Source organism: Trematomus bernacchii, unplaced genomic scaffold (assembly GCF_902827165.1).
Source record: "Trematomus bernacchii unplaced genomic scaffold, fTreBer1.1, whole genome shotgun sequence".
Lineage (NCBI taxonomy): Eukaryota > Metazoa > Chordata > Actinopteri > Perciformes > Nototheniidae > Trematomus > Trematomus bernacchii.
The window spans coordinates 86,899-111,390 of record NW_022987899.1 but is presented as its reverse complement, the minus strand read 5'-3'; the positions used below and the strand labels follow the sequence as shown (position 1 = coordinate 111,390).

At 41.6% G+C, this 24,492-nt stretch overlaps 1 protein-coding gene across 1 annotated transcript in view; it reads left to right on the top strand.

Moving 5' to 3' along the window:
* LOC117470074 (calsyntenin-2-like) overlaps positions 1-24,492 on the top strand; it is a gene marked incomplete at its 3' end in the record, with an annotated part of 240,860 nt that overhangs the window by 157,045 nt on the left and 59,323 nt on the right. Inside the window, 1 exon segment of the mRNA XM_034114613.1 lies at positions 23,864-24,059. Coding sequence (XP_033970504.1) covers positions 23,864-24,059 — 196 coding nt within the window.

Below are 24,492 nucleotides of genomic sequence, written 5' to 3'. Positions count from 1 at the left end.
ATCACTTTCTCTGAAATTCAGTATTTCCTGACAGGTAGGTAATTTTACTGATACACCACAGATTTAAATCCCATGTTTTGCCACGTCTCCGTGAATCGTCCTGTCGAATATATGCGGTGGGATTATTCCTGTTTCTTCGAGTTTGTCCTTGTCATAAGAGAGTGCTCGGTTGAGGCCCCAAGTGCCAGGCGTGGATGTTGGGTGTCACTCCTCGCTGACACGCTGACATTTACCGCTCGGCTGCCGTCTTTGTGCTGCTCTCATCACCGTGACAGCGGACTTACACAACGCCAAAACTCCCAGCGCAGTATCAATTTGCTCAGCCAGCTCGCGGTAAATGGGGGATAAGATGCACCCAAGACGTAAACACAAATGCACATTGAAGAGAAATGCAGTGGAGTGTAGAGAGACTTGAGTGGAAAAAACACACACACACACACACACACACACACACACACACACACACACACACACACACACACACACACACACACACTGCTGGAGTAGGCAAGAGCTCTACAACTCAAATTGGCTGGTGTGATAATACCCTCAGAGGAAAGTGATTTAAAATGACTGAGTGACATTTGTTCATACTGGCTCCTGATTTCCATCCCAATGATTATATTATCTCTTCCAAAAGAAAGATGGATTTCAAGCCTGTAAATATGACAACATGGCTGTGAAGAAGCATTGGCATGCATGGAGCATTTCTCATTATCTTTTTCAATATCGATCGGGCATCAAACGAGCGTCCATCTAGCTAAGACTTTACCCACTGTCCATCAGGAGCTGCAGGCAGGCAGTAATGCATTATTAATCTCCTCTTGACATATTGTTGTCATAAATAGTTTAGAGAGCCTCATGACGAAATCCTATCCATTAATGTTCAAACTTTCGTGATTAATAGTGATGAAGTGCATATGTAAATGGAAATAAAGGCTGTATTTGTATTGTGGGCCATATTTTACTTCCTAAAAAGTATGTAATGTATTTCTGTATTTGTATTTGTACACTTCTTGTCCCCTACAACAGGAAGTCTTCCCTGCTTTCATAACGCAACCTCTGCTCTCTTTATCTCCGCTCACAGAGGTGAACTGATTCACGCAAAAAAATATCTCCAGGCGCTGGTGCTTTACAGTATATTGCTTTTTTTTCTTATTTTATTGCAATGTTATTTACTTTAGCAAAATGTGAGACATTTACCATACCACCATTTCACAGTTATGAATTCTCCAAGTTTATTTCTAGAATAACTATTTACTGAGCGTAATTTATTTTAAAATGAATGCATTGTTCCTCCATCATATTAATGAGCTTTTCAACTCTCAGCGGAACTTTTGTACCGTGTAACTGTTGACTGGCATTTAAGACATTTATCAGGATACATCATATACATATTTTAATTATAAATATTCAGTTTTAGCTTGAAAAAAACAAGTGGTAGGGAACGTGTTTATTTGACACATCAACACTAGCTTGGCACTCAACACAGCTGACACTTGATTCAGCCCAGTCTGCTCTGATTGGTTAGCTATCCGGCTCTGTTGTGATTGGTCAACCACTTAATACATTTGATTTATATAGCACACTTTAAAGACAACGTCATCTCAAGGTGCATAAAAAAAGAGCATAAAAGGTTTCAAAATAAAGAAATAAATAAAGTAAAGGACAGTCAGTAAAATGCGGTGCGGAACAGGTGGGTCTTGAGGGATTTCCTAAAAACTGAGAGTGATGCTGAGGTCCGTATGTTCTCTGGAAGCTGATTCCACAGACGTGGACCCAGGGAGGAGAAAGCACGGTTTCCAGAGGTGACCAATTTTGTCCGCGGAACAGCCAGGAGATTGGAGCTGTCTGACCTGAGTGTGCGTGAGGTATGGGAATGTTTTCTGGTTAGCAGTTCCTGGAGGTAGGTGGGGCCAGTGTGGTTGATGGCGTTGAAGACCATTATGAGGACTTTGTAGTTGATCCGGTGTGTTACAGGGAGCCAGTGGAGTGAGTGAAGGATGGGGGTGATGTGCTCTGATTTGCATGTTTTTGTGAGTATCCGGGCGGCACAGTTTTGAACATATTGTAGTCTCTGAATGGTTTTTGCTGGAATGCCTGCAAGCAGAGAATTGCAGTAGTCAATGCGGGAGGTGATGAAGGCATAGCGAGATGTTCCGCCCCTTAGCCTATCACGTACAATGTGTTGGAGCGCTAGCCAACTATGTTCATTAAGTAAACAAAGGAGTCCAATGGAGGCGTTTCAGGCCGGCGGGGGTAGTGTATTTCATCCTTTGCAGACCATTTACATGCACAGAAACACTACAGGAATGGGAAAACCCCCAAAAGCATAGGTACTCTTTAAATTAAGTAATAGCATTAGTGTTAAGACCCTGAGTAGTTGTCGAACACTGGCGCTATACTGCAATGAGTGAGTACTCGTTTGTTCATGAAGCTCAAGGACACATACAGTATAATCCAGCATGTAGGCAGCTGCAGTCATTTCTTACGACACAGAGGGCCTCATCACATAACTTTGCGTGGGGCCACAAGTTGGCCAGTGACGGCCCGCAGCAATGTACACAGAAACAACATAATGGACTAATTGTGGCAAGATTGAAGAGAAGCTAGCAAACAAGAATGTAAACAATGTGAGAGCAATCAAAACATAACTTGTTTTTGTTTACGAGTCCCCCCCCCCACAAGGCACCGTTTCATATAATTGTGAAATAGACCGACCTGAATAGTTCATATCATTTCTGAATATGCTATAAAATTGTGATGATGTCCTTAAGTGGGCAATTAGCCCTTAACTTTATCTCACTGAACATTTTCTTTATGTGACATTATCTTTTTAACAGCGAGTGTCACAGCCCTCAGGCTCAGCTGCAGTATGGCTGTTTCCAGAACAGCTGACAGCATCTATTCTGCAGTTAATGTGGCGTTCTAAGAAGCTGCTGTAAAGATAATGTAAGTGTTGTAAAAGTGCTAAAGCTAATTAGCTCGCTGGCAGACGTGCGCCCTGAGAACGGAGCTGGAGGAAATGGAGAAAGGACGAGCAGAAGGTTTTGTAATAGAGTGAAGTGAGACTCTGAAGGTTACAATGTCATGTGACGTAAAGAATATGTGCATCCTATTCTGCACAATTACTGATAAGCCTCTAATAGTGTATGACTCTGTGAAGTAGAAAGATTAAGCCTTGTTTTGATATTTTAATAACGTCCTTATCATTCTGCATCTCGGTAACGCTGTCTCTGTTGGCTTCAAAATGTTGTTATGGGAGAATTGTTTACATGAATACATTATATAAAGCCAATATACCTACACTTGGTCTCAATTAGCTTTTGGACCTACTTCGTGTGTTGTGAGGTCATTTAATTCATTTCATAACAACTTGTTCACCTTCATACGATGAAAGAATTTAATTTATGGTTTACCGTCATATCAATTTGACCCGTGTGCGTGTTTACACATACCGAGCTATTTTCATAAAATCCTTGAGTTTTGCATTTCTACATTTGCATAAAATACTTTCCTGAAGGAGATAAAAAATGTGACAGTTTAAGCCTCGAATAAGTCCAGTATCTACGTTGACCCTAACAAATGTACACTGAATACAAGTAATTATAAGTTAATTAATCCATGTCATCAGATGAATCAAATCCAGAGATTTGACCAATCCCTGATTACATTCATTTCAAACTATTTACATGTAATTACTTCACACACACACACACACACACACACACACACACACACACACACACACACACACACACACACACACACACACACACACACACACACACACACACACACACACACACTGTATCTGCCCTTCCTGCATTGAATTAGAATTGATTGGACAAGAGCATTAAATGTGAATCTTGTATTACCAGACTGTACAGACACTGGGCTGACTTTATGCTGAATATGTGTGTAAAGACAAACTATTAATCACTCACAAAACTCACTTTGGAGTTATGGCTTATCGACCTTTTCTCACACCAGTAATAGATTAACTGTTGCACAAAAAAAAAATACAATCTGCCCGCACATGATGTAGCCTTTTCTTACTTTCTAGAGCAAATGGTAGAACAGGTGGTTGTTGAAATACTCAATTTTTCATTGCAAACAACACTTTATAATAGAAATTGTCTAATGATGGTTAATTTAATGTGTCCCAACAGTCCCTTTATCAGCCCACTCCTGTGTAATTGCTGTAATTTGGGCGATATAAAGGTCACATCTGAGCAGATTTTTGATAATGTTGTGTTACGGGAATAAAGCCATCCTGTATTATGAAGACTTAATTGTCCACTAAAGGATAAAAGCTTAAAAACTGCTGCTTTTATCGGTTAGTACATGAAAGAACTCAATTAAAGCCGTAAAAAAGATTGTATTTCAAATAAATTATTGACGGCATTATTCGTTTTAGTTACTCACATTCAATGAAAAGTCCACACAATTGAGTCTATTGCTGGGAGACATGATAAACCATTACATACACTTTGATTGGTTAATTATCTGTAAGAGCAGCCCAGACCCGCTCGGTTTATTAGTGATTCTGTCAGAGCATTAGTCAACCGTGTGGTGCAGAGGGACTAAACCTCCATATTTAAATTATTCATTTTGACAAATTGTATCTATATGTTACATGCAAGCTAAGCACTTTTCAAAGCCTAAATCCGTCTTTTCCTGGCCCCTTTGTGGTTATCAAACCTCTTGTAAAGCGGCGCTGCAGCGTGAGAAGTGACACGGTGGAATATGTGACCGCTGCTCCGTCAAGAGAAAGCGTTTTAATCAGAAATCACTGAAAAGCTGTAAGGAAACAGGCGCTCTTTGTGTTGCCAGGTTTAATCACTTTTCACTCACCGCGGCTGTGCTTTGAGTCTGACTTCCACCTCCCATGAGCCTCCAGTGAGTGATACAGCTCCGTTAAAGATCAGAAAGATAGATAGATGACTAATTGGGGAGTGAAGGAGAAACGACGGCAGCGAGATGTAACACAAATCAATGTTCAGGAGGTGTTCAAGTTCAACAGCAGTGTTTACACTTCTTTATGTTGATGCTATGAAGAAGCACTAAAGAAGATTTTGAACAGATGTAAGATTGACTGGAAACCGATTTGTTTCAGCTGTAGTATACTTTCCTATCAGGGTTTCAATATGTGATTTATTTAAAGGGGACCTATCATGCAAAATGCACTTTTGCACGTCTTTAAAGGCCCTGACACACCAGGCAGTCACCAGAGAACTCGCCGACACCCGACACCGACAGTTGCATCGACGAGTTCTCCTGCGTCTTGGCCGTGTGTCGCACTGGAAATCACCGCAAAGACTTCAGCCGAGCACGTACGAACTGCGCATGCGTGAGTGGCAATAACTCTCCTTACCAGCAGGTGGCGGTAGTGTGTATTCGTCATTCAAAATAGGCAACAACCGGAAGACAGAGAAGAAGAACAGACTGATATAAACAAACAAATAGCGTGTGCGTTCCATTTTCACTCTCGTCCATCGAAAACATGTTTTAGAATATAAAAATACATGAATGATGAAATGAGCACATAAAGTGCAGACATACTATAAAATCACAGTTAATAGACCTGCATCTGATGATCGCAGTGTTCTGCCGGGTGTGTAGTTTATTGAGTCAGCAATGTAGTAATGTAATAATGGCCACTTCTTGCTAAATTTACGATGAGATGAAAAACCGGACTTGACCAAACAAATCACGGAGCTCTCAGCAGAGGACAGCTGGGGACGCTCCCGCCGATATCAGAGATGTCCCTGCTATGTGTGGGAGGTAAGAGAGGACATTTAAGGGCTATGTTTGATGTCTTTAAGTATCACCTGCTGGGGTTTAGCTGCTGTCCTGTGCCTTAAATCGTTTGTTTACGTCCCTCACTTCCGTTTCGCTTCTCATTTGCTAGCTGAACAGCTGATCAGAGTGGTTTCTTGTGATAGCTTGTGTCCGACACCCGGCCGATTCAACATGTTGAATCGGCTGGGTGTCGACCGTGAAAGGCCAAATAAGGCGTGTCACGGCCGAGGGTTCGGGACACACCAAATTGACTTTGGGCGACAAGGAACCTGTTGTCGCCAAACAACGCAAGACGGCCGATATCGGCCTGGTGTGTAGGGGCCTTTATACATGAATATGTGTCCCCGGTGTTCCAGGGAACTCACCAAGTGTCAGAAAACACAACCCTCTCTATTTTCCTCCATACCCAAATCTCTAAAAAAGGGGCTGCAACGGATCTGATAAAAACTGATCCAGATTTGAACACTGTCCTGACGTCAGGACGGTGGCGCTACGGCTATTGGGCCAACTCCACCAATCAGGAGGAGACAGCCACGGCCATTGCCATTCGAAAGCGCTGGAGACGCTGTAGTACATATGCCAGGCCTGTAGAAGGTGCTGTTCTCACTGAATCTGCCCTTGCTAAAACAGATCTAAAAAATGTCAAATTGAGCGAAATGAGGCATGGCTAAAATGCATGATCTGTTTGGTATTTAAAAAAAAAAAAAGTATAAATATGCCTTATTCAAATATAGCATGATAGGTCCACTTTAAAAAGGAGGCAAAGCAGAGGTTTGTGGGTATCTTCCATGATGACAGGGACATTTAACTCATAAATACTCCAGTCCAGTCAGCTGTCTTTTGTTAACATACCTGGTTAAATAAGGAATAGAAACACAATCTCACAGGAGAAATATGAGGCAGTTTTTCTCCAACAAGGTGAGACGAACAAGAGGACGTGAGAACAGTATGAAGGGCAAATGAAGGAAGGGAGAAACGTGGCGCCATGGACAAATGGCGTGGATGACAGACACTTAATAAGAAGCCGAATTTGAGAAATGGTGGCGAGTGAACGACAGGAATAAATGAGAGAGCGAATGAGAGGAATAAATGATAGGAGGTATAGAGCTGTCCTCCAGCCAATCACTGAGTGTTTTCATTCTGTGCAGGTTTCCAGTGTTGGAAAGCTTCGACACACACTGTTGTGTAGACAGCGCGAGGCGCACACACATACACACACACACACACACACACACACACACCCACACACACACACACACACACACACACACACACACACACACACACACACACACACACACACACACACACACACACACACACACACACACACACACACACCGTGTTAAAAGGAAAGGAGACAGGTGTAGGAACAGCAAGAAGCCAAATCAGCCCAGCTATTATCAATGTTTCCAACCTGATCGCCAGCTCCCTCTCTTTATAACACACACACACACGCACACACACACACATATTTCCCCAGCTAGAGAAAAACAGGTATAGACAGCAAGAAATTGAGTCTATGGGGCATTTTTGTGATGTGTATTGTTGCTCCCATAATCTCTTACCTTTCCTTCTCACTTGCTACGACTCCCACACACATGTTTACACACACACACACACACACACACACACACACACACACACACACACACACACACACACACACACACACACACACACACACACACACACACACACACACACACACACACACACACACACACACGTTTTTGGCAAAGGCTGCCCTACCTTCCTAGGTCCCTGGCCCAATTTGAACATTATCAGTGAGCGATGGTGGCCCACTGGTGCCAGAAGCCCTTGGTGGAAAAAGGAAAAAAAAAAAGATTCATTTTTCACACCTTGCCCTGATGCAAACTTCTCTCCAATGAGAGATCGAAAAACATTTTGCCTCAAAGCATTTTTAGTTTGTGTTCAGTGGCTGACTGTTACTGCTGTGCCTTTGAAAAGTACCCAAATAATTTACTAGATGAAACAGATGCAGTGAGCTCAAGAAAAGTTGAAAAGTTCAATCTAGAAAATTGTCCATGCTGGCCTAGACTCTCATTTGAAGTATATATGTATCACATAGGGGACATGCTCAAGTCGGACCAAACAACAATTTATTCCATGAAATTCAAGGCAATTTTAAATGTGATGAACTCACGAGGGGCACAACTCCCCGAGTGAATATGTCAGAAGGTTTCGGTGTTAAGTATAAAGCACAATTTGTGTATTACTACCTTTAAATAACAGCAGCAAAATCATGTTGGTGCTACACTTGGTTGATTTTAGTGTATCTGGATCATTCTACACAGAGAAAATGTTTTCTGGTTTACCTCTGATGTGCTCCAGTTTGTTTGACTTTTACTGAGTTTACTGATGGACGTAAAGCTTTCCTACGGTTTCACCGCAAGCTGCTAACTGAACCTTATTTACTACGCTTGGAGAGACAAATCAAATGTTCAATTGCTATTCATGGGCAGTGTCAGCTAGGCAGTGATCTTTGTTTTGAGTTGCATTATGGGAAAGGTTTGATCCATATTTGTAAGGAGCTTGACCTGTACCAGGAAGTCAAAGTCAGGCCTTTTTTGTTTACTGTTCCTTGGTTTTTCCTTCTTTCTTAAACTTGTGAGACAACAGGAAACATCATGCATTTTTGACATCTTGGCCTGATCTCTCTCTCTCTATTATTAAAACAAACACAGGACTAGCTTGTTTTGTTTTTGACGTGTGATGAAACTACTAATTCGGCTGTTTTTCTCTCACTGATGATGTGGTTTTGGCCTCTGCCATCTGTTGGACTAACACTATTTATTCAATCAATACTCCCTTGAGTCTGCTTAATCTCTCTGTTTCTGGTGAAGAGCCAATTTGGTCTAAACACTTGTACCTTCATTTACACAATCATACATTTTAAAATTGTTTTATCAGTCCTTGTAAGGTAGATGACATCTCTTGGCTGTAGCCACAATCAGTATATCCCTATGTGTCGTCTTTAGTAGTATATCATAATCAGTCAGGTGCATACATAAAAGTTAAACAAAAATTAAAAACTCAGATAGAGAACTAGAAAAATATTTAAAATAATAAGAAATGTAGTCAAATTGTTTATTTTATTATCTTTGCTTTTTAATGACTGTTTTTAAATGCCATTTTCTTAATGTCTTTTATTTTTGTAAAGCACTTTGAATTACCTTGTGTTGAAAGGTGCTATATAAATAAACTTGCCTTGCCTTAAAATATAACAATATTTACATAGAAATGGAATGGAATAAAATTTGGCAGTAATAAAGAAAACAGATATTGTTGTACATTGTGTGCATTAATCTATAGGAACCTCTCCAGGGACGTCCCACAGACACAGGAACATTGTTATCTCTGCTGCTGTTCTAACTTTGCACACCTGGCGTCACTGTATTCACACCCTCCCCCCCTCTTGCCTCCCCTGCGTCCTCAAATGTCTCTTCCTGTCTCCCCCCCTGAAGGTAAACACTGCCATCAGCGGTAGTTGAAGTGTCACCCGAGGCTCATCCACCCCGCACTCTCACTGCAGCATCAGCCTAATGCACTCATTACCACATACTCCACTATAAAGGAAAGAACTACTGTATAGATGCTGCGGCTGCATAAGCTTTTAACAGGATGATGTAAGTGATGGTAATTTACATATAAAATACACCGGAGATATGGAAGCTGTGCAGAGGCAGCGCCAACATTTTGATCTCATTTCACTCTCAAATCCCCTAATAGAGCATAAACAAGATTAGCATACATTTTGTGGTTTTGGTCAGTGGGGACAGGATGCCTCTATCGTTCTGTAATGACCCCATGAAAGTATTGTAAAGCATTTTCTGCAAAACCAATTTTCTGTGTAATTTACAAAAGAAAACACAAGTCAGCATCCGGCTTTGAGCACAGACTAGGTTTTGTATCAATGTTTAACCTTAAATGCACTGGAGAAAGCCTCATATCTCGGTATTACATGGCTGAGATGAATACTCTATTCTGATTGGTCAATTTGGACTTTCAGCTCTTTCTCTGTAGTAGGCAGTTGTTAAGGACGCTATGATCAAGGGACTAAGTGCAGCCTTATCAATCCCAAGAGAAAAAGTCTGGTCAGCATCGGCCAAAACACCATGGTATACTTTCTGAATACTTACTTTGATATTTTGGAAGAGCACAAAAAAACAGAAAAGTAAAAGACACAGAGAGCTGGACAACAGCAAAAGCAGCAGAAGAACAACAACATGAAGTAAACACCAAAGGGAACAGCGGAAGAAAACCGTCTGGAAGTAAACATTTAAAGGAACAGCGGAAGTAGACAGCCAGGAAGTGAACACAATAGGGGACTTCAGGAGAAGACAGACAGGAAGTAAACACTTAAGGGAACAGCGGAAGTAGGAAGTGAACACAATAGGGAACTTAAGGAGAAGACAGACTGGAAGTAAACACTTAAAGGGGACCTATCATGCAAAATGCACTTTTGTACGTCTTTTATACATGAATATGTGTCCCCGGTGTTCCAGGGAACTCACCAAGTGTCAGAAAACACAACCCTCTCTATTTTCCTCCATACCCAAATCTCTAAAAAGGGGCTGCAACGGATCTGATAAAAACTGATCCAGATTTGAACACTGTCCTGACGTCAGGACAGTGGCGCTACGGCTATTGGGCCAACTCCACCAATCAGGAGGAGACAGCCACGGCCATTGCCGTTCGAAAGCGCTGGAGACGCTGTAGTACATATGCCAGGCCTGTAGGTGGTGCTGTTCTCACTGAATCTGCCCTTGCAAAAACAGAGCTAAAAAATTTCAAATTGAGCAAAATGAGGCATGGCTAAAATGCATGATCTGTTTGGTATTTTGCAAAAAAAAAAGTATATAGGTATGGTCCTACACTATATTATTCAAATATAGCATGATAGGTCCACTTTAAGGGAACAGCATAAGTAGACATACAGGAAGTGAACACAATAGGGAACTTAAGGAGAAGACAGACAGGAAGTAAACACTTAAGGGAACAGCGGAAGAAGACATACAGGAAGTAAACACTTAAGGGAACAGCAGAAGTAGACATACAGCAAGTAAACACTATAGGGAACAGTAGAAGAAGACATACAGCAAGTAAACACTATAGGGAACATGGTATGGGCTCTGCCAATGTTTAAAGACTGTTAATGGAAACTGTGAACAGACTTGAACAGTTACAGAACACCTCCATCAGTGCTGCCGTCATTTTTTGTTACATGGCAGTTGCCGCAGTTTGCCATTGATACTCAGTAAAACAGACAATTTTACCTAAGCAGAAGTGAATAGATCAACATGTGGGGTCAAATGATTGATTAATTTAGTAAGTAGCCATGTACTAAGTTGGATAATATGCACCGAGCTGGTCATATTGCGAAAGGTTCCGGGGATTCAATACCTGCTCACCCTTACTTTCCCAATAATGACCCGCTCGCTGCATATCTTACCCTATACATGTTGGTCTTGTTCCAGGTTTAGTTGAACCGTGAATAGAGTAAAGCAGTCTGAGTGGAGTCATTGTGCTGCTGGAGGCGAGGCTGTAACGCTCAGTGTGATGATGTTGAACAGCTGGGCATGCGATGAGATGATTGATGGCATAATGGCCGCGTTTCAGCCTGTGTTTGGGCAGTGTGGCACTACATAATGTAGAGTGGGCATAATTATTTCATCACTGAGATCCTGGACTTTTAGATTTTACACTAGGCTCTGTTGAAGGCAGTGGGTAATAACATGTAGTCAGAATACAAAAAATAGTAGGATTAATTTAGTAATTAATGGATTCATTGCTATGCATGGTAATACTATGACTCAATTCTCTGGTTGAGATCTTATCCGAGCTGATCATGCGGTTAACATGAACATTTCACACCGTGGGATTGAGTCTTGCTGTTCAATTAAAGAAAAGATTCAGCTGCCCTCTGCCTTCTCAAAAGAAGATTATATCATATGAGAAATAATGAATGTGAATCCCATAGTAACTGGTATTAAAATAAAGGTAATACTGAGACATGTGAAAACGACTCGCAGTGCTTCCAGTTCCTTTTCAGACATACAATTCTGCTACACAATGAAATACGTTGCAAGCATGACAGTAAAGTAGCTTCATTTCTTCATCATATAATCATTTAAAACATATTTTCTTATACTCTGATTGCACTCTGATTGGCTTTTACACTGTTAAATTGTATTTTTAGTTTTGTGTGTGTTTAACAGAGACATATGTTAAGGATGTATATATCAGGAGGGCAAAAGGGGGATATGCAAATGGTGAAGGACGAGGGGGTTTAATAGTTTAATGATGGGGTGTAGGACCAGTTGGCTGTTTCCTTTTTATGAATATATAGTGGGACTGTAAGCAGAACTTCTCTATCCTCTGAGGATGAAGTGGCTCTGTTCCTACATTTGAGATGGATTCCACTTGTATATTGACTTTCTTTATTACTTTATTAAATATTATGAGAAAGATGTGTCCGTGAATCATTTATCAGCAGATGTGGGAAGTAGTGGAGTACAAATACTTTGTTACTGTACTTAAGTACATTGTTCTGGTATCAGTACTTTACTCCACTACTTATTTTTCTGACGACTTTTTACTTTGACTTCTTACATGTTGAACCCAAATACCTGTACTTTCTACTTCTTACATTTTGAACAGAAATACCTGTACTTTCTACTTCTTACATTTTGAACACAAATACCTGTACTTTCTACTTCTTACATTTTGAACACAAATACCTGTACTTTCTACTTCTTACATGTTGAACACAAATACCTGTACTTTCTACTTCTTACATGTTGAACACAAATACCTGTACTTTCTACTTCTTACATGTTGAACACAAATACCTGTACTTTCTACTTCTTACATTTTGAACACAAATACCTGTACTTTCTACTTCTTACATTTTGAACTCAAATACCTGTACTTTCTACTTCTTACATTTTGAACTCAAATACCTGTACTTTCTACTTCTTACATTTTGAACACAAACACCTGTACTTTCTACTTCTTACATTTTGAACTCAAATACCTGTACTTTCTACTTCTTACATTTTGAACTCAAATACCTGTACTTTCTACTTCTTACATTTTGAACACAAATACCTGTACTTTCTACTTCTTACATTTTGAACACAAATACCTGTACTTTCTACTTCTTACATTTTGAACACAAATACCTGTACTTTCTACTTCTTACATGTTGAACACAAATACCTGTACTTTCTACTTCTTACATGTTGAACACAAATACCTGTACTTTCTACTTCTTACATGTTGAACACAAATACCTGTACTTTCTACTTCTTACATGTTGAACACAAATACCTGTACTTTCTACTTCTTACATGTTGAACACAAATACCTGTACTTTCTACTTCTTACATTTTGAACACAAATACCTGTACTTTCTACTTCTTACATGTTGAACACAAATACCTGTACTTTCTACTTCTTACATGTTGAACACAAATACCTGTACTTTCTACTTCTTACATGTTGAACACAAATACCTGTACTTTCTACTTCTTACATGTTGAACACAAATACCTGTACTTTCTACTTCTTACATTTTGAACACAAATACCTGTACTTTCTACTTCTTACATTTTGAACTCAAATACCTGTACTTTCTACTTCTTACATTTTGAACTCAAATACCTGTACTTTCTACTTCTTACATTTCCCAAACAGGCTGGTTCCTTTAGTTTGAATGTGTGTTTGGTGGCGTGATCATTATTATTTAGAGTCATTGCGTGCCTATTGATTTGAACACGATCCGTGTATCCATCATTTCCTGGTCTTCTCTAAAGAAGAGGGACCAATGAAAACGTTGTCATGTTGCCGTTGTTCAGCATGGAAACATTCATTAGCTAACAATGACATTATTGTTCTATTAATATAAAGGGAGGTCAGGTACTCTTACTTTTACTTGAGTAAAGAAGTTTAGTCAGTACTTCTACTTTGACCAGAGTATTTTTAAACACGAGTATCTGTACCTCTACTTGAGTAAAGGATGTGTATACTTTTGCCATCTCTGTTTATCAGTTTCTCTTAAAGATTTCCTCCACAGAGGTCAGGGTGGATGGATGGATGGGGGGACTCGGGGGAGTGTTGTTTGTTTCCTATTTCAAACCATGAGTCAATGTTATTTGTGTCTCCCTACCTGGATCATACCCTAACGGCAACTGTGCACTGGGCTTCAGTTTCAGTTTATCTAGAAATGGATGCAGACGGGAAGCAACCAAACACTTCAGGGAGGAAGGTCATCACCCATGGTCCATCACAGTACCTCCAGCGGATAAATGCTCTTTGCTGAAGGCTACTCTTTCTTGTAAACACCTGCACTGTTCCTCATGTTGCCTGCCCTCTGCCCATGTGGTCTGCCCCTCACTCATAGAGACCTTTCTGTTTCTGTGTCAGAAACTGTGATCTTCCCCTAAACCTAAACTAAGATTAATTATTTATCAATGCACTGGAGAAAGCCTCATATTTCGTTATTACATGGCTGAGTTGAATACTCTATTCTGATTGGTCAATTTGGACATTCAGCTCTTTCTCAGGCAGTTGTTAATGACTATCTGATCAAGGGACTAAGTGCAGCCTTATCAATGCCAAGAAAAAAAGTCTGGTCAGCTTTGGCTTTGGCTAAAAAAGAATATGTTCTGTTACAAGAAAGGTGGTAAAGAAATAAAAACATGGTATACTTTTCTGAATACTTACTTTGATATTAAGGCTAAGATGAATGCCTAAACCTAAACTCCAGCGCTCTGGAGCCCAAACTCTAAGGCAAGGCAAGGCAAGGCAAGTTTATTTATATAGCACCTTTCAACACAAAAATGGAAGACAGCTGCATTCACATGATTCCTGATTTGCCCTTTGCTCACCGCAAGGTCAAAAACAGCTAGTTAAGTTTTGTTTCTATGGTCACCTCGCCTGCTAGCCGCGTCATACAGCTGTCATCTGATTAGTTGCAGGTCGAAAGGTGAGCGACAATGGAGGTCAAAGTTGAAATCATTTGAACTTTGGGCGTGAAAAGGCAGCTGCAGACACAGCCAGTTACCTGCTGAGTGTCAGTTCTAGTCAACACGTATATTCGTACAATATTTAACATGGTTGATTTGCTTTATTCTCAAAAATCAAGAATCAGAATCAGAAACAGGTTTATTACCAGGTAGGTTAACACATACGAGGAATTTGACTTGGTGTTGTGGTGCATACATAAAAACACAAGATAGAAGACTATTAGACTTAGACTATTAACCATTTATATAACCATTTCCTAGCATGGTTTGAAAACCTCTCAGTGAATCAGTTTCTTTGCCACAGGGATCTGTTTCGTTTTAGAGGAAGCCAATGTCTTTAAAAAGCTCCTCATAATCCGTTAACCAATCGAATATTGTTATGACATTGATGGAGGAATGGATATGTAAAATCAATGTGATATCTGGCTAATGAAATACATTTGGCTTGATTGTAATTGCTAAAAGAAAAATCAGGTCATCTGAGTTAAATGTGCTAAGAACAGGGACGCGGGAAGTCAGTCAGAGTTGGGGGTGCGGGGGGCTGCTAGTGGAGCCTCGCAGCGGAGAAACTGTGGCGCGCTTACACTGTAGGTGCACCGCGTTTGGGGGTGCGGGTGCTAGTAGAGCCTAGCAGCACCCCCCCTTCCCGCGTCCGTGGCTAAGAACGAACTTCAGGTCTTTTTATATACTCCATTGAATAGAGGAATATGCACTGGCTGTATTTCTTTAATGTAGTGAATCAGACTCTCACCTACTCTGTATATTCTATTGGGCGCTTGCCGTTACATTTGTTCTGCTTTGTTGACCTTAGCTGTAATAAACTCTATTCATGGTCAAAGAGAGTGTCAGCCAGACGATGATCTTTGTTTCATTTTGTTGCTCAGCTGTGCGAAGAACGTCCTCAGGGGTATTAATGGGGGTCATAAACTCTGCTACGGATATTTGAACACATTGAACTCTAACTGGCCTTGCTCAGACAAGGACACATGCTCTCCCCTGGGGCCATTTCCATGAACAGAATTGGAAAATAGAAACTATTGATTTCTCCCCGTGCTTAATGTGATTGCCTTGGCTGTCTTTGATAATGTTTAGCATGTTTCTTACCCGCTTGGTTTCGTTGCCATTCATTACTTTGAAGGCAAAACGTACAATATATATTATTAATAATCCATGTTCTCAACTGACTGACAAAGATGGAAAGAGTGTCATCAGTGCTCTTGGGACAAAGTAATCAGTCTCAGGCATGATTGTGCATAATCTAAATGTAATCCAGCGACAATACGCACAAAGAAATTATGGGGAAAAAAGGGTAATCCAGGTTTAAATTGACTTTAAATGGCTTAAATCCAGTCATTGTGCACAGTGGACTTAAGAGTGGTGACAGACAACAACAATGTGGCTTTATAGTATTATGAATTACATAATAATATCTCACAGAGATTTAAAAAGACTATAATCGGGCTTTTAACAGGAAGCATGTGTTGTGAATTTTTCTTTTTACATAATTCTGCTAATATTCTTTATCTTGCATTATGTGAGATGCTCACAGTGAAGACTTATGGATACAATTTAAAGTGTAAACCTAATCCTACATGTTTTTATATTAACTTTAGCTGGTTTTGGCTGAAAATCACGAATGAATTAATGAATTGTTCTCGCAACCATTTGCTGCATGTCATCGCCTCTGGTTCCCATTTCAAGTCTTTCTCTGTAATAAAGGCACTGGAAATCATTAAGTTGCATTCAGCTGTGTGTCTGCCGTAATGTTCTAGGGTTTGCATTGTGTGTTAGTCTCTAATTGATAGTCAGACGCTAACCAATATTGACCTACTAATATTACTTTTCTCTCAAATTCCTCACAATCAAGGATGTTACTTTGATATGAGAAGTGGGGGGGACACAAAACAGGGGGTCCTTGTATTATTTACAACTATATTAAATAGATGGAAATATCTGTTTACATAGATGACCAAACCGTTTGAGACCCACTGAGATAACTTAGACTAAAGTTTACAATCTAATCGCTCAGAGAGTCCTTTACCTCACCTGAGCTGACGTTATCTCTCTCAGTCCCACAGGAGAGAGCTCTCCCTCTCCTTATTGTTGAAACAGCTTCTAATCTCCGTTAGCTCCGAGCTAGCACCAGATGCTAACAACAACCCCCGTAACTGGTGTGCTCTCTCTCTCTCTCTCTCTCTCTCTCTCTCTCTCTCTCGCTCTCTCTCTCTCTCTCTCTCTCTCTCTCTCTCTCTCTCTCTCTCTCTTGCTCTCTCTTGCTCGCACACTCACACAAAATACGCTCGTGCCACACACACACACACACACACACACACACACACACACACACACACACACACACACACACACACACACACACACACAGACGCTGTGTGCTCCTCCGTGACGATGACCGCTTGCATAAAAAAAAAACATATTTGAAAAGTGGAGGGGGGGGGGGGACACAAACGGGATTTTGAAAAGTGGGGGGGACATGCCCCCCCTGTCCCCAGTGGAAATTACGCCCATGCTCACAATGAAAGCTTTATGGATACAGTTTAAAGTGTCATGTTCTTGTACTAACAACAGCTGATATTGGATTGAAAGCTTGGTTTAATATATGTAAGTAGATGTAACCATTAACTGATTAAATGGAGGTGTTTGTGTTTATAGTAATGTTCTGGCAGGTGTTGCATTGGGTGCCAGTCTTTAATTGATAGTTTGACGCTCGGGGCTTTGGCTCTAATCCAAGTCTACACTGAAGTAATTGACACGTCGCACGCTGGGGTTTAACTTTATTGACACGATGGTTGGCAGAGCTAAAAGGGCTTTCAAGTTGCTAGGATCAAAAGGCATTGATGTTTTTAGGACCTTAAGCACGGCTGTCCAGAGAAATGCCTGGAGAGTGAAGATTTTGAGGCACATGCATGGTGATTCTGCACTAAGAGAGGCTGCCAGTGGATTTCCTCTGAATCACACACACTCTATTTCTTCTGACTTTGTGATGTTACTAACAAATGTGATTTCATATCTTAAGCATGATCTAGTCGTGGGTATAGATAACAGTTATACATAAAGATAGCTAGATAACATACATAAATATGTTGATATGAAAGAAAAATGTAACATATGTTCCTTCGATGACAAGAAATATCAGAACAAATGACATTATAAGAACTTGCGCCGAGCTCAATTGGTGAATTTATTTGATGTTGTCTCTGAGAGTTCAAAACAGTAGAAGTTATCTTCAAACTATCTTGGGGGTGTGTATTTACGTTTGATTCGGATTCAGATTCACAATGCTTTATTGTCCGTTAAATGCACATATAATGGAAATTAATGACACACGTTACATAAGGAAGACCTAAAACATTTGTGGAAAGCATAACATTGACTTAATATTCTGGATATCAGTGCCTCTCCTGCACCAATATGGTCATTCTCATGTGTATATCGCTCACAGAAACCACAACTTTGGAAATACTTGATACCCTTTTAAGGGGAAAATATTTCAATACTTACTATTGACTAAAACATGTACTTATAGATGGATAGTTTACAGTAAGTAGACATCCAGGTGTTGTGTAATTTTTGCTGTGAATGACAATGTTCACCCTTGATTGGCGTCTATCATATCCAACACAGGAAACATGACTGTTCTTGACTTCGGGAAAATGTCTTCTTCTTCTTCTTATACTTCTTACTGTCCTCATTAATCCCATTGTCAAAAACTAATGCAAAATAAAGTAAACATTTGAAAATAAATACATTTAAAAAAAAAGGAAAATAGATACACCTTTCCGTTATAATTAACTTACCCTGCCACTAATTGAAGACATTTCCTCTTTCAAAGCCTTGTGAGCTGTGTTCAGGTGATGTGAGAGTTTGATTGACAGGTTCAGTCCTACAGCCTTCACTCTGACACCAGCCTCGTGTACACACACACACACACACGCTGTTGTTCACTGTGTTAGAGACAGCAGGATGTCATTAACTCTGCGAGGAGAGCCTTTAATGTAATTAACAACGAGGAGACGAGGGGTGGCAACCGCGAGGTCGAGTAAATCTTCACACCCCCCCTCCCCCTCCCCCCCGCATCATTCACACACTCCCTCCCCTCTAAGCCCCTGTTGAGAAAGTGTGTCTTTAATTAACAATCTCCCATCCGACACATATACACACACACACACACACACACACACACACACGCACACACTGTACTCAAACAGCACTCCTGGTTTAGAGTCAGAACATGGGGGCTTGATTAGTATTAATCCTTATCTGCAGAATGGACGGCTTCTCAATGTGTTTTTCCCTCGGCTGGCTAATTTCATGAAGAGCATAATTACGGCATTTTCAATTTCGGCCCTCTGCAGAGTTATGAAGCTGACAGTCTATCTCGGCACTGCAGCTGAGTGTGTGTGTGTGGGTGTGTGTGTGTGTGTCGATTTGGACGTGCCATTATGTTTTTGCGACAAAAATGAGAGGGAGAATTAGCAGGTTACGCGGGTGACTAATACAAGAGATAATTTCGAGCCAAATCCAAATTGGAAAAGCAGCTGAAATCATGACAACTGTGTAAACTGCGCAGTCGGCCTCAACTCGTGTGCAAATAGGTTTGATTTAGTAACAATAGCGAGTGAAAATATGAAGATAATGTGGGTGCAAACATGTTAGTGCCAGCAAAACGGATGCCTGGTCCAAAATGTGTTCAGTAACAGCGTGATATTCAGTAATCTGATTTACTTGCTGCCTCTGCGGTGTGTGTTCCAACAGTAGGAGGATGAAAGGCATGTCTGATTAGGGCTGGCAAACTGGCACAGTGTGAGTCAATGTGTGTGTGTTTTCATGCCTGTGCTTTGGTCACTCTTCAGTAGGGAGGTGGGGGCTGCCCTGAGGCGGTGGCCATGTTCCCATCCTCCCCTGCTCCTTCTTTCATCTCCCCTCATATCTGTCTCTTCCTCCTCTTCCTCTAAGCGCTGCAACTGTTTTCCTCCTGATATCTCCACTGTTACCTCTCACTTAGCAGCCGCCGCACATATCTTTATACTTATATGCGAGAGCGACTTTGCAGCAAATGTAGATGTGTGTTTTATTTACATGCAGGCGATGCTCTGTCAGCTTTGATTATGACTTGGGGGCCCCCGAGGCGCTGTGGCCCCCCGATACTCTGTCACAGTCTTGCAGCTCTGCAAACACTACAGGCCAGCGTTGCCAGTAAAGCATCTCTGTCTTTACTGATTATGAGCTCTGTGTCCTCACAGATAGTCGAGTGCCAGATTCCCGCGAGGTGTGCCGCACGACTTCTGACACCAACAGGACGGAAGCTTATTTCCTGAGCAAACATTTCTGACTAATAGACAGTCTTTAAACGTTAGACTTGGTTAAATAAAAGTGGAACGGTGCCCATAGAAAATAAGGGTGTGTAAAGAAAGAGACAAATAGTGGGTGTCTAAGAAGTCCAGGAAGTTAGTCTGAAAAGTTTTACTGTGTAAGTGTGCAAAAAAAACAGAACTCCTACATGGTGTACATCATAAAAACAATTCATTACGCCAAATAGCCAAACAGTGATGATAACCCAGCAAATAACCTCATAAAGAAATTGCACTGCAGCATCCATAGCCATTAGTCTGAATCCATTAGTTTTCAAGTGGCCCCCCTTCAAGAAGACAGAGTTCCTTCTGACCATAAATCTACCTCTTAAAAGCCTAATGTGACGCGGAGACACATATTTAGCTAACAGTTTAGCGCAGTAATTAGCGTTTGTGAGCTCTGTGCCGCTGCCAAGTGCCAGCCGCCCAACATCTGTTCCTCTGCTGCCGCCGGGCCGTCGCTCAGCAGGTGGGGGGAACGCTTTTCCTGTTTGAAACGGAGTAAAAGGCGGACATAAAACAAAGGAAACAAAGCGACAGGTGTTGTAATGACCCCCAGTTTTTAGTTCCTCTGTTTCTTGTTTTATTTTGAAGTGTTCTCAATCCGTGTCATATCTGTTTTAACTTACTCTCAGTGTGTGTTTTCCCATCCTTATTAGTTCCATCTGGTCCAATCAGCCCTTAGAGCACCTGACCTCCTGTACACCTACGCCTCATTAGTTCAGCCTGTATTCAAATCCTGCTCTTTTCTTGAGTCATTATTGGATTCTTGTTTGTTAGGAAGTTTTGTTCTATTTTGCTTCGTCTGGACCAGGACTCATGTAAAGGTATTTTGTGTTAAAGGTTTCTGTTTTCCACGGTTCACAGCCGAGTATAAGGAGGCTGGGAAAAGGATAAGCAACTCCACGTCTGATGCCATGGTTCTCAGACGGAAACCATTGGACTGTAAACGAATTCAAGTATCTTGTGTTCTTGTTTTCAAGTGAGGGGACAATGGAGGTTTTTCGGAGTAGCGGTACGGTATTGCAGTCGCTTTAATGCACCATTGTGATGAAGACAGAGCTGAGCTAGAATAGAAAGCTCTGAATCTACCAGTCCATCTTCGTTCATACTCCCACCTATGATCATGACGGGATGGTCATGACCAAAACAAAGAGACTGTGGATACAAAAGGTCGAAATAGGTGTCAGGAGAGTGGCTGGCATCTCTGTTAGGCATAAGGGGAGAAGTTCAGTCATCCGGGACAACTTGGAGAAGAGCTACTTTGTGTAGAAAGGAGCTAGTTTAGATGGGTCAGTCACTTGGTAAGGATGCCGTCTGATTGCTTCCCAAGGGAGTTTGTTTCAGGCATGTTCGAAGGTATTCCCGGGACCAGGTGGGGGGGTTATATCTCCACGCTGGCCCCCGAATCCCTGAGTCAGTGCTGGTTGATGTGGCTAGAAAAAGGGACGTTTGGGACCTCTTCGACCCATCTTTGGATGAAGGGAGATTGATGGATAGGAGTTCCTTTGTCCTGATTTTGGTACGCCCAGCTCTGCTTTCCATGCCAGGTGTGTTGTGCATATGGGTGTTTAAAGAGAAAGGACCTCCTCTTTCAGTCACCTTGACCCATCTCCCATCAGCTACAATTAAACCCTGACTATCATGTCGGCCACCAACCCCCATGTGTGGCCCATCAGCTACATTTAAACCCTGACTATCATGTCGGCCACCCACCCTCAGGTGTGGCCCATCAGCTACAATTAAACCCTGAGTAGCATGTCGGCCACCCACCCCCAGCTGTGGCCCATCAGCTACATTTAAACCCTGAGTATCATGTCGGCCACCCACCCCCAGCTGTGGCCCATCAGCTACATTTAAACCCTGACTATCATGTCGGCCACCCACCCCCAGGTGTGGCCCATCAGCTACATTTAAACCCTGAGTATCATGTCGGCCAACCCACCCCCAGGTGTGGCCCATCAGCATATCCTCAGCATATTCCCTCTGGTGGGGAGCTTCAGCACTTTCCTGTGTATATTGGATTGACTTCTCGCTCCGGCGATGATGGATTTTCCATTTGTCCGTTGTGTGCCGTGTTGCACCATTGAGAGAAGCAGCGCATCAAGACTGTTGCGTCTTCTGTCACTCCCCGTCGCACACCGTTTGCCCAATGCCATTTTATGATTTTTCTCTCCATGCTTCTCCATATTGTGGGGGTTCATTTAACCCTGATAACTCATTGTTCAGGTAATACAGGAGGGGGAAGTCTTTAGAGTATGCAGACAGTGTCGACACCCTCCCTTTTCTTTTTTCTTCCTGTTCTCCTTTTTCTTTATTATTTTGCCAATAGCTTCGCTGTGGGCACATTTTCATTTCAGAGTCCCTGCCCCAACAGGAAGGAAGGGTGAGGGGGGGGGGGCAGGGGATTATGACAGAAGCAGAATGAAAGGGAGAGAAAGGGGAAGGTGGTGGAAAAATAAAGTTGCTCTTATCGGAACTTGCCAGGAGCAATGAGCACACAAAGCTGCTCGGGAATCCAATTTAGTCTTTGCTGTTAGTTTAAGTGATATCAGCGCAATTAGCTGTCACAGGTCAGAGTGTGAGCCGGCCGCGCTAAGTGATTTCCTGAAATCCCACCAGAGGAAGCGTGAGGGGACGTCAAGTCACCAAGAAAGACAAAAAAAAAGAAACCCACTCCACAAATGGACCACGTCTCTATATGCCCTGCTAATAAATGTCAGCCGCCTCTTTTGTTTTGCTCTTGTCATCTGCTCACTCTGGATTTAAATTGATTTTCGTCCTCAGTACGTCTACACGAGGGTGACTTTGAGACGTCGTCGTTTTATTTGTGCCTCGTGTAACTCAATTGTTCTGTATGTTGTTGTTTTTTGGGTGAGCTACAGAGGATCTCTACATGTCGTGGAGGGCAAACAGAAGAAAAGTCCTTCACAAGAGCAATCACCTCTAGCTGATGCAATTCAGTCTTTTCACAAACTGTTTAAAAGTACAATCATAAGACAATGAATGTGTGAAATGGGAAAACCCGATTAACTCTCTGATGCTTGAGAATAGGGAACCAGACGTAAAACAGAAAGTATTTACAATATGTAGAAAAGCAGAGAGTTCATTCATCATACAGAAACATTTACAAGTCAGAAAACACTAACCAAATGCCTTTAAAACTAATCTAACCCTTACTATGAAATGCTCCCAACATTTGTTAAAACTATGTTAGATACAATTAACACAGATGTATGTCAAAGGGAAAATAATGGTACAAATTGAATGCATGTCAGCGTAAAGCAAATTGTGTTTCTGTGTTCTGTGTGTATGCTAAAGTGGGAGAAGAAATAACTCTTTCAGTTACAGTTGCTTACAAATACTGAAACATAAAACCAGAACACACTCAAAAGTCAACTACTGACTAATTACGCTTTCTTTATACATTTTCTTAAACAGAAACATTTTCTCACAACCCTTTAAATCATTCGGCAATGAATTCCACTTCTTTACGCCAACTACAGAGAAACACATCTGCTTTAAAGTAGTACGTGCAAATGTATTTATTTATTGTCCCCTGTATTCAACCTGTGTGACTGTGATTAACTCCTCCCTCCTCCTCCTTCTGTCTCCTCCCTTCTTCCTGGTCTTTAGGGGAGATCTGTGCGTTTAATATCCAAGGACTGGAGGCCCCGTTCGAGGCGGTGGTTCTGAACGGGACGTCCGGAGAGGGCCAGCTGAGGGCCCGGGGCCTGGTGGACTGCGAGCTGCAGAAGGAGTACACCTTCATCATCCAGGCCCACGACTGTGGCTCTGGCCCCGGGGGCACGGAGGTCAAAAAGTCCCACAAGTGAGTAATGGACATTCTGACAGAGTATCTGTGAAGGTTTTAAAGGTCCCCTATTATACTGTTTTTTATCAATATATTATAGGTCTCAGATATATACAAAACATGTCTCTGAAGTGTTTGGCTCCAAACACCAAACAGATCATTGCAGCATCCCATAATCCCCTCTGTTTCAGCCCTGTTTCAAAAGTGCTGATTCTCTGTCTGTTACTTTATGGCGCGTTTCCACTACAGCCCGCAGCCCGGTTTAAGAGGGCTGTGACGTCAGCGGCCCGTCTTTGGTTGCGTTTCCACTTGGCCTAGTACCGTCCGGCGGGTCCTAATTCACAGTTTTTCTGGCCTCATAAAATCGTGGGGCCAGGGCCAGAGACAACGAGGCTGAGTCGGGCTGAGTATGCTAAACTAGAGAGAGCGTCGCTGGCAAGGGGGCAACAAC